Source organism: Amblyomma americanum, chromosome 9 (assembly GCF_052857255.1).
Source record: "Amblyomma americanum isolate KBUSLIRL-KWMA chromosome 9, ASM5285725v1, whole genome shotgun sequence".
NCBI lineage: Eukaryota > Metazoa > Arthropoda > Arachnida > Ixodida > Ixodidae > Amblyomma > Amblyomma americanum.
In genome coordinates this window covers 124,848,104-124,859,596 of record NC_135505.1, presented here as the reverse complement: position 1 = coordinate 124,859,596, position 11,493 = coordinate 124,848,104, and the positions used below count along the sequence as shown (strand labels likewise).

At 47.4% G+C, this 11,493-nt stretch overlaps 1 protein-coding gene across 1 annotated transcript; it reads left to right on the top strand.

Moving 5' to 3' along the window:
* The first annotated feature begins 4,390 nt into the window (after positions 1-4,390).
* LOC144103652 (uncharacterized) lies at positions 4,391-11,010 on the top strand. The gene is made up of 2 exons (XM_077636315.1): positions 4,391-4,667; positions 10,967-11,010. The coding sequence occupies exons 1-2, from the start codon at positions 4,391-4,393 to the stop codon at positions 11,008-11,010; spliced, it is 321 nt and encodes a 106-aa protein (XP_077492441.1).
* The last annotated feature ends 483 nt before the right edge of the window (positions 11,011-11,493 follow it).

Genomic DNA, 11,493 nt, shown 5'->3' with positions numbered 1-11,493 from the left:
TTTCCCAGCCCGGACATTCATTTTGAGGTAAGTTTCCAAAGCAATTTCTGGTCACATATTTTAACCTTATTTACTCAGTGTAAAGCATAAGTTTGCCAAAGCCTAAGAGGATGAGGCACGCAGCAAAGAAATTCGTCGATAAGCGTGTGTCAGTGCGTATCTGTTTCGAATACCGGATCACCCAAGGAATCTAGAGTGCCTTATTCAAAACTGCATGAACCGTCTGTTGTGACCTCTCCGGATGCACCTGCAGCCAAGGGTTAGAAAATGCCAAAAACACCCAAGAGCCCTCTAATCTTTGCTCAAGCACGTTCTTCAGAACAGCTACCCACTGTTATGGGCGTAGCGACACAAGAATTATGGAAAGAACACCGAGTGTGTTAGGTGTATATAGGCAACACTTTTTGGTATCACAAAATTGTTTATGGTTTATTTTTTATAGGGGTTTAACGTCCCAAAGCAGCTCAGGCTATGAGAGGCGCCGTAGTGAAGGGCTCCGGAAATTTCGACCACCTGGGGTACTTTAACGTGCACTGACATCGGACAGTACACAGGCCTTTAGAATTTCGCCTCCATTAAAATCCGACCGCTGCGGCCGGAATCGAACCCGCCGAGCGCCATAACCACTAAGCCACCGTGGCGCCTCGGTATCACATAATGATCAGTTCAGCAGCAGGCATGTTGCGGGTTTGTTTCTAGTATATGGCAAAATGCGGCAGAAACATTTCCACACCTAAGCACACCGGCAATGCGCATTAATCATCGAAAGCTGTTACAGCTTTGGTTTATCCAATTATTACTGCATTTGGCCATGAATTCTGCATTGTCAGCCGTAATAGTAAGCCTGGGCAGGCAAGTACGAATCAGCAAATTGTGACATGGCCACCAATCGCCATCCACCCTCTCAATCTTGCCTGCTGCTCTTCGATCTCCCCTTCTTCCCGAACACGGAGAGGGGAATTTCTGACTCTCAACTTTTTTTGCCTACCTAACAGGGCAGCTGGTAGGCACAGAATGAAATTTAAAATATAAAAATCAAGAAATCACTCAAATATGTTTTATGCACTGAATCCGCTATGTAATAAAGATCCTACGGCTGACGTTATAATTCCATGGCAGAACGTATGACTAAAACAACTGAAACAGGGGAGAAACAGCGCAATGAAACACGGTCACACGAAGAACGGACACACACGAGCGTGTGTGTCCGTTCTTCGTGTGTCCGTGTTTCATTGCGCTGTTTCTCCCCTAAAATGCATTACCAACTAGCCCGGAACCTTGCTCAAATGAAACAGCTTTCGCTCTTAAAGAATAAAAATGTAAGCACATGGAAAAACGAAGTGACTGGGATATTTTAGACAATGAAAAGATGTAGCACAGAATTTTACAAAAACAGAGGAATAATATTCAGTAAACAATCGAGATCATTCTAGTCGTATCAATCAGGCACGTCACTCGAGCGCTAGAAATGCCGTATGCGACGTAGACACAGAGCGGGAAAGTCACCCAGTTGCATCTTCCCGCCATTTTTGGCGCCTGGCTCCGCACCAGCCTCGCTCTCACCCACGCCGCCTTCGCAATAACTCTGCCCATCTTGGCAGCCCCCGGCTGCCTCCTCGCCACTCCAGCCCAGCGTTCCCGGCCCAGCCATCCCTCTTCACGACACACGAAGTAGGCGCAATACCAGCTCAACGCACCACCCTTCACTGAAGTTGTCGCCACCGCCTCCTGACCACAAGGCGCGCTCTGCAGCAGCATGCGTGTCTCTGTTTTCGGCATCCCCGTCTGCCTCGTCACAGCAGCAAACAGCTCAACAGGCCTCTGCAGTGACGTCGATGCCGCCGTCAGCTGATGCTAAAGACCTCTCTGCAAAACCCAAGCCTGATAGCCTCACCCCAACCCCCTCCAAAAGTCCGCAATGCACTAACCGCCCCACGACGCATGCAAAGGAGGCCAACCCAGTGTCAGCAGTACCAATCATGGTGATTGTCACCAGCTCTGCTTTGCCTCAGAAGGACCCTGCGCCACTGCTAGCACGTGTATTCAAGTTAAAGCGGGCCACTGATGCTGACCCTTTTTCCTCCCTACCGGTGTTCGCAACTTCAAAGAAGCCTGACACCAGTGGTTCGGTCGTCGTCACAACTATGTTCAACGCCAGCCCACCGCACACAACCTCTCACCCACTGCAGGTCCAGTTTCCTACCACGCTGCAGCGTCATCAGCCGTTGTCTATCAAGATGCCTAGGCTGACTAGGCTAACGGACGTTCCCTTGGTCGCTGTCGCGGTGCTGAGGGCGCCTCCGGTTGCCGCTACCTCGCCGGCGTCGTTCTTCGTGAACAGCTCGGCGCCAGTGGCAAGGGCGCCACTCGTGCGGTCACCCGCTGTGTCCAAGCCCATCACGGCTGGCAATGCGCATGTCCCCAGTCACATGCAGCCCACCTCAGCTATTCCCTTGCCTCGCACCTAACTGCGCCTTCCGTAGCCGCCTGCCTGGGTACAGGGCCGCTCCGCCCGGCAGCAGTTACGAGAATCTCCCGACCCGCAACACGCCTATCTGCAGTCAACTGCCACCACGCGTCCATCGACGCCCTCTGAAAGCTAGGCCGCTACGCCACAGCCAGGGTCGCCCCCCTGAGCCGCGCATTCGGACACCGGGCGGCCTGCGCGATTCTTTGACGATTTGACCAGCACTTTAGTTACCACCGCTTTGTGCATCATAATACCCATTTTTGCCTCCCCTCGCCGTTTGCTAAGCAGCTGAGCAAAGGGTCTAATGCTAAGAGAAAAAAAAGGGTGGAGAGTTGACAACCTTGACGAACGCCCGCCCCACATCAAATGCGGTACTTTCCCGGCCATCGGGGAAAGAGTGCTTGAAATATCCCTGTACATCTCTTTAATGAAAAGCCCCAAAGAAGGTGGGAAACCGAAATAATCCAGTGTCCTATAAATATAATCATCCTCTAAAAACGACGTACTCCTTTTCTTGATCGTGGGAAACAAGGAGACCCTTTGCGCGCCGCCGTATAGTATACTCTAGGATATCGCGGGTTACGGAAGGTAAAAAATATATTTCACGACCCCGGATGGAGTAAACCTGGTGGCACGAAATTAGGGACGGGAGGAGAACCCGCAGACGGCGAACGAGTAATTTTGCTAATACTATCTAAATTTAGTAGGGGATAGGGCGTCAATCTTCGGATTATGTCAACAAAAGAGTTCTCTTTCAACAAGGTAAATCGCTACCGCGGCCAGCTGCCTCCTCAAGCTGCCTTTATATGCTGCTGCAAAAGGCGCCGCAGTTCATGAAGTCGGTAAAGAAATTCTTAAAAATAAAAAAACTGAAGCTTCTTGTGGAATGCATTCTAGTGCACCCACCATCTTCACTGCGCATATTGCGTGCGCTTTCAATTCAAAATAGCAGTTTCGCAATCTGCAGAGGTTTCTTCGAGCGTTGTCTGCCAGAAGAAACTATTGTCAGGAAAGAAAAAAGTTGGTCTCTCACTCTCAGTGGACACATCATCTGCATCTTGATTGAAGGAATGACAGGGGACTGAAAGGAGAAAGACATGTCATAGTGCAGGGCTCAGCAGTCATTTCAGAGATGGAAGCTTTTAACGCGCACAAACATTAAGCAGAAAATGGGCTTTTCTAAAGCGAAAGCTTTACTGGCCGCGAATTTGCGATTTCGCCATGGCGGTGCTCCGAGGACGCTTATGAAGTCACAACGCGCGCCTCGCCACGGATAAAAGAAGAATAGCCAGATTAAATCGAGAAATCGAAAAATACGCACTACAACAATGCGAACAAAATTGGTGCCGCAAATGCGACGACATGGAAAAAGGCATGAGTCTAGCAAAAACATGGAACATTCTAATACACTTACTAGACCCAACCCAATCCAGGTCGCAGACAAACATGACTAGCCAAGACGCGACATAGATACGAAGGAACAGACGAGAGCTTCATGGAAGAAATCAAGCAAACATACATAGGAAACGTGACTCGCACCAGCCTACCAGAACATGGGGGACCCCAAATGAGGAGCTAGACGCACCCATAACGGGGTCTGAAGTGAGAGCGGAAATAATCAGGCTTAAAACGAAATCGGCCCCAGGACCAGATGAAATAACAAACAAAATGCTGCGAAATCTAGACCATGAGTCGATCACAGCTGTAACAAAATATGTACAGCAGGTATGGGAGAAGGTTGAACTTCCGAAAAAATGGAAAGAAGCTAGCATCATACTAATCCCCAAACCGGGCAAGCCCCCTAAGCTTGAGAACCTCAGGCCGATTTCCCTCACATCGTGTGTAGGGAAACTAACGGAACATGTAATCCAAACGAGGCTAACTTGATTCATAGAAGATAATTAACTATGGCTGAATGAGATGGTCGGATTCCGGCCGGGCCTAAGCACCCAGGATGTGATGTTGAGACTCCAGCACGACATCATAGACTCGCGATCGAGAGATATAAAAGCAATCCTAGGTCTCGACCTCAAGAAAGCTTTTGGCAATGTCAAGCACGAGGCAATCCTTACAGAACTTCAGGAAATAGGCGTAGGAGGCAGAAACTACAATTATATAAAGAACTTCCTGACAGACAGGACTTCAAAGATAAGATACCAAGATTTGGAATCGGAAGAAATAGAGCTGGGAAACCGAGGTACCCCACAAGGATCGGTACTCTCCCCACTCCTCTTCAATCTGGCAATGAGGGGTCTCCCAGCAAAACTTGGGAGAATAAAAAACCTAAATTTCAGCATGTATGCTGACGACATAAACGTCTGGATAAACAAAGGTAGCGACGCAGAAATAGAGAAAAAGCTGCAAACGGCTGCAGATACAGAGATAGAGTACCTAGCAGCTAGGAGGCTTGCCTGCTCAACAGAAAAATCAGAACTCTTAACGTACAACCCCAAATCATTAAGGCTGAAAAAAGACAGCGATCTCAACATCATGGTCGGGAACAAGCCAGTACGCAAAGTAAACAAAATAAGAATATTAGGTCTTCTCATTCAAAGTAACAGATACAACGAAGAAACCATAAAGACATTGGAAGGCTACGCAGCACAGATGACTGGGATATTCAGAAGACTAGCCCTCAAGGGAAGAGGGCTAAAGGAAAGGAGCTTAGTTAAGCTGGTACAAGCGTACGTCATCAGCCGACTCAGCTACGCTACACCATATCTAAACATCCGGGCCTCAGATAGAGATAAATTGGACTCAATAATCAGGATATGCTACCAACGAGCACTCGGAATACGCATAAGCACCTCCACCGAAAGACTCCTAGCAATGGGAATCCATAATACATGGAAAGAAATAGCCGAAGAAGTAAGGACCGCCCAGCAGGAAAGACTCAGCCAAACATACACAGGCAGGGCCATTCTAAGCATGGTGGGACTGCAGAGGGGCAGAGGTATGCAAAAGAAACAGGATATTCCAAGAAAAATCAGGGAACAGCTGAGGATTGACCCGCTTCCCAAGAACATGCATCCCACCCTCAATAAGGAAAGGAGGGAAAAAAGAGCTGAAGCACTAGTCAAACGCTTCAGCGAAGTAAACAGCGAGACAGTGGCATACACAGATGCGGCGAGCGGCAAACTGGGAGCAGCAGTAGCCTCGGTAGTAGATGGCCAAGGTAAATCAATCTCGGCAGCAACAATACGCAGCCGCAATCCAGAGGTAGCGGAAGAAGTAGCAATAGCGCTTGCTTGCGTAGGTACCAAGGCAAGTTACATAATAAGCGACAGCAAAACAGCCATCTACAACTACGGAAGGGGCAGAGTAGCACCAGAAGCGGTGCGAATACTAGTTGGAAGGAAAATGGATAGGAAAATTAGCCCCATATGGGCACAGGCTCACACGTCAGTTCCAGGCAACGAGGCGGCGCACCTCTTAGCCCGAGATCTCTACCTCCTGGCAAGAGCAGAGCCGCCCGATTGCAAGGAGCTTGACGAGAGACTACAGACATACACGGAGATAATAGAAAACTACAGATTACAGCGAAGAACTGTCCCTCCATCGGACAAAGAACTCGGAAACAGAGAGGCAACAACTTGGCGCAGATTACAGGCAGGAAACTACATAAATCCGGTATAGGAATCACACGTCCTGAAAGACGAAGACATAGACGATAAATGTAAGGAATGCGGGGAGAGGGGGACCCTCGACCACATAATCTGGCAATGCACACACTCCCCAGGGGTCAATGAAGGAATAAATAGTAGAGAAGCCTGGAAGACCCTTCTGCAAAGTGCGGACCCCGCCATGCAGAGGAAAGTCATCCATCTGGCGGTAGAGGCCGCGAAGAGCCAGCAACTCTCTGCCTGCATCTAGTCGCGGAGGCCCTGGCCCCTGCCCCTAGGCCTGCGCGCCAGGGGTAGGGAGTAGGGGGTCTCCATTTCTGATGGAAATAAAAGTTTTGGAATGGAATGGAATAGAATCGCCACGGATATTTCTCTCTCTCGCTCCCTAGTCACTACTGCGCACGCGCTACTAGTAGCCCTGAGTCATAGGTGTTCCGCCGCTGCGCAGCGCTGCGCCCTTCCTCAAAATCCAACTTTCAATTTTTAGTTTTTCCTTTTTTCCTCTTTGTTCTTTCCCTCCTTCCTTTATCCCTTCCTTTACGGCGCCGTTCGGGTGTCCACCGAGATATATGAGACGGTTACTGTGCCACTACTTTCCTCATAAACCAAACAAAACAAATGAGCCGACGGCGTTCATAAAGTTCATCGGCGTTGACAACTTTCAAAAGGCCGTTCATTTTCACGAAAGGAAAGGCGCACAACCGGCTCCATGGGTCAGTGGAGACCTCAATCTCGCTTTCATGTACGGCGGTGCTGTCAACTGCAAAAGCCTGCTTTGATTGCGTTCCGCACACTGGACAGGCAGCGCGCCCTGACCGACCCTGGGAGGTGGCATGCAGTTAATGGTTGATCGCGAGACATTGATCTCCAAATGAACGCTGCGACCTAGCCATTGCCGCACGGCCGCATGTCAGCCACTACGCTATCAGCCTGTCAGCGCTAATGCGTTCAGATCACATCTCTCTCTCTCTCTCCCTCTCACCATCACCACATGTATCAAAGCACAAATGAGGCGTCCGCGTATCCAGGGAGCCAGTTATGCGCCCTTCCTTTCCTCAAAGCCATCGCCATCTAGAACATTGTCAATGCCAACGCCAATGAACACAGTGAACGCCGACATCTTTCGCTCTGCATATCCTGGATGAGCTGAGCTAATCCGGAATAATTTTTTACGCGATAGCCTATACAGCTCATTCGGTCAAATAATTACAGGATTGCACTAAAGTCTGCTTAAGAACGCAAATTCGAAAGCCTTTCCCTGACCTCTTCCTCCCTTCATTTTGTAGCGGGAGCTACAATTGGCTACAAGTCGAGCATTCCGCTGTGGTCTAGAGAGGCCAGTTTCATGCATGCGCCATTACCATGGCAACCGGAGATAAGCAGCAGGTGCGGCGTGCGCTTCGCTGTCGCCGCGGCCGCGCGCCCGCTCCACCATCGGAGCCGTGCGTGACGTCATGCGGATGAGCAGTTGTGTGCATGCGCCGATACCATGGTAACCAGATAGACGCCACAGGTGCGCGCTTTGTAGTTGCCTCTATCCCCCGAACTGCGGCCGCATGCGCAGCATTGCGTATAAAAGGCGGAGATGTAATGGGCGGCTGTATCACAACTTTTCATATGGATGCAGAGAAGGGGAGTCCAGCCGCTGCTAAACGGCGATATAGAGAATAGAAGACTAACTCTTTCGATCCTGAGGTTGTCGCCTGGCACTTGGATACTCAACGAAGAGAGAATGGGCGTAAGAAGGTGAACAGAGCAGCGGAGACGCCCGAACAGAGAGAGGAACGGCTTGCTAAACGGGGATGACAGACTGCCGGGCTTTATAGACGGCGCATAGCCGCCGAGATGGAGCCCAATGTCTCTCATTGCTAAACATACAGTGGCCACAACAAGCTCAGCCAGAGAAACGTACCTCTTTCTACGTGTATCCTTGCATATCCGGGCTAAGCCACTGCCATGTTGATTTTACGCGACAGTGTATGCAGCTCGTTCGGCCGAAAAGCCGTCGGCGTCGTAGTAGTAGTCGTCGTAGTTTTTTTTCCCGTTTCATTTATTGAACCCTCAGGGCCAAAGGCATTAAAGAGGGGAGTGGTTACAAAACACAAACAGGTAAAATGCATATTACAAAACAAGTATTATCACCATCCTTATAGAATGTTAGATAGTGCTGAACGAAAATGGTGGTTATGAATTATGTCGACGATATCTGCGGGAAGGCGGTTCCATTCACCTGATGTACGAGGCAAGAAAGTCTGAAATGCCGTTATAGTGTTACATGTTTCAATGCCAACTTTGTGACGATGGTCAATGCGGTTTGACACGTATCTGGGGGACGAGATGAGGGCATCGCGTAGCATGGGGTGATGGTATAGATTATGAAAAAGGCTCAAACGAATTGTCTGCCGGCGGGATGCTAAAAGAGGTAAAGAAAGATTACCTTTCATGCTTGTTACACTAGTGGTACTGTTAAAGTTGGACACGATAAAACTATCTAGAAGCGTTATTTTGAACCACCTCAAGCAGATTTATTCGTTTTTCCTTATGAAGATACCATATTGCGGCGGCGTGTTCATGATTAGCACGTATTAGTGTTATATAAAGCAATAATTTCAAGAGATATGGATTTTTGGAAAAGTTACGGCGCATGTAGCCAAACATGCGGTTAGCTTTGTTAGTAATGTACTCAATATGAAGCATCCAGTCAAGGTGAACAGAAATATGAACACCCAGGTATTCATATGAAGTAACGGCTTCTAAGGCAATGTTATTTAGGTAGTACACAGGCGGAGAGTTAGCACTTCTTGATATTCGGATAATTTTGCACTTATTAGCATTAAGTTCTATGCGCCATTCATTACACCAAAGAGAAATGTTAGAGCGATCACGTTGAACAATGTTAGCGTCGTCGGGGGATTTTATTTCGCGGAAAACAACGCAGTCGTCAGGTAACAAAAGAATGTTAGATGATACAACGGAAGAGAGATCATTGATGTAAATATGAAATAAAAGGTGTCCAAGCACTGACCATTGTGGCACGCCCGAGTAAACTTGAAAGGTGAGTTAAACTTTTTAGCGGAAACAAACTGCAATCGGTTATGAATAAAGTATTCAATCCATTTCAGAACATTGTAGTCGATATTCACTTAGGTTAGCTTTAAAAACAATAAGCGGTGACAGACCTTGTCGAATGCTTTAGAGTAATCTAGGAAAATGCAGTCGGCTTCTGATGCGCGATCTAAAATATTGTGAAGTTTGATAGTGAAGCGTAAGTTGGGTATCGAAGAAAATGACCTCAGAAAGCCATGCTGTGCGGGTGTAAAAAAAGAATGAGACTCGAGAAAGTTGACAAGGTTAGTGAACTTGACATGTACTATTTTTTTGCAACAAGTACTAGTGAGCGAGAAGGTGCGATAATTTGTAGGGAATAATAATAATAATTGTTTTTTTTGGGGGGGAAAGGAAATGGCGCAGTATCTCTCTCATATATCTTTGGACACCTGAACCGCGCCGTAAGGGAAGGGATATAGGAGGGAGTGAAAGAAGAAAGGAAGAATAGGTGCCGTAGTGGAGGGCTCCGGAATAATTTCGACCACCTGGGGATCTTTAACGTGCACTGACATCGCACAGCACACGGGCGCCTTAGCGTTTTTCCTCCATAAAAACGCAGCCGCCGCGGCCTGGTTCGAACCCGGGAACTCCGGATCAGTAGTGCCCCGCCGCGGTGGCTCAGTGGTTAGGGCGCTCGACTACTGATCCGGAGTTCCCGGGTTCGAACCCGACCGCGGCGGCTGCGTTTTTATGGAGGAAAAACGCTAAGGCGCCCGTGTGCTGTGCGATGTCAGTGCACGTTAAAGATCCCCAGGTGGTCGAAATTATTCCGGAGCCCTCCACTACGGCACCTCTTCTTCCTTTCTTCTTTCACTCCCTCCTTTATCCCTTCCCTTACGGCGCGGTTCAGGTGTCCAAGGATGTATGAGACAGATACTGCGCCATTTCCTTTCCCCCAAAACCAATTATTATTATTATTATTATTATTATTATTATTATTATTAGTCGAGCGCCCTAACCTATTTCCTGATTTGAATAATGGAATCGCCTTCCCGACATTTCATTGTGTTGGCAGAATAGAACATTCGAGAGTCTTCTGAAAAACCTTTGTTATTATTGGAGGACTGGAAGCAATTGTATTGTTTTTTTTTAATTTAGCATGAATGCACTCAAAACCGGGCGATGAATGGACTTTTATCGCATAAATATGTTTAGCGACGTCAGATGAATAGATGGCAATGTGAGGCATAGTTGAAAAATTATACCGGAGTGGAGCGGAATGTTGGGGGTTTGATGTGCGCGAGAAATTCTGAACGAAGATTCTGTTGAATTCTGATGCGCATAAATGAGCCGGAATAGGGTCCCCTAACGCGTCAGCTAAGTTAATAGTTTCTCTGGTATGCTGGTTGATGACGCGCCAAAATTTTTTAATGCTGGTAGATAGCATGGATGGTAATGTTTTAGAAAGGAAGTTATCTTTTGATTGCTTAAGCGCAGTTATAGAGGCAGCAGCCGCAGTCTTGTATGCGTGCCAGTGTGCGTTACATGGTGATAGCCTAGCTGTATAATATTGGCGCTTTTTCTGTTCGATAGGCGTTTAATATGGGCGATATGCCATGAGGCTTGAGGATTATAACTGATTGTGCGTCTTGGAATAAATTTTTTAGTTAATTCGTGAATTATGACCGTGAACATACCCCAGTTCGTTTGCACAGACCGATCGTCAAAGTTGCTGATGAAGCTTTGAGTAAAAACGGATAATTCAGTGTTAATGACATCGAAGCCTGCTCTAATATAATCTAGTATGGTCTTTTCTTTCTTGCAGGTTTAGGACCGGCAGTGTTACTGTTGAAAATGAGCAAGGAGTGATCGCGTATGTTAGATAAGTAGGTGATGGCTGAAGCAAAGTCGGCTCGATTGGTTAGGATCAAATTTAAATTTTTGGTTGTGTTGACAGAGATTGTGGCAGCGTTAGCGAATAATCGTTTAAGTGAAAAAACGGAGCATAAATCAAGAAAATCTCTGGCATCAGATGAAAATTGATATAGGGTGGGAGGCTGGGTTTTACCAGAAATATTGGAAAAGTTATAATATCCCATTAAAACAAGGAAGCCTATGGAAATCTTGTGTGTATTATGTTAAGTTCGTCATGAAGGTCGTTAATAAATGAGAGTAGAGAAGGTGGAGGACCATAGCACACGTCCAATAATATTTTCTGATGGTCGAGAGTATCTGATGTCCAGAAATTTTTCAAGATGCTATTAATGTAGATACATGATGACGGTATGTCTTTCGACATAGCAAGGAGTAGGCCGCCTCCACGCTAATTAGTTCGGTCATTGCGATATATTG

Coding starts and splice junctions, on each gene's coding strand:
- LOC144103652 (XM_077636315.1), top strand. CDS start 4,391: ATGGTCGGATTCCGGCCGGGCCTAAGCACCCAGGATGTGATGTTGAGA. Junction 4,668..10,966: donor AATAGAGCTGGGAAACCGAG/GTACCCCACAAG, acceptor TCTTTCTTGCAG/GTTTAGGACCGGCAGTGTTA.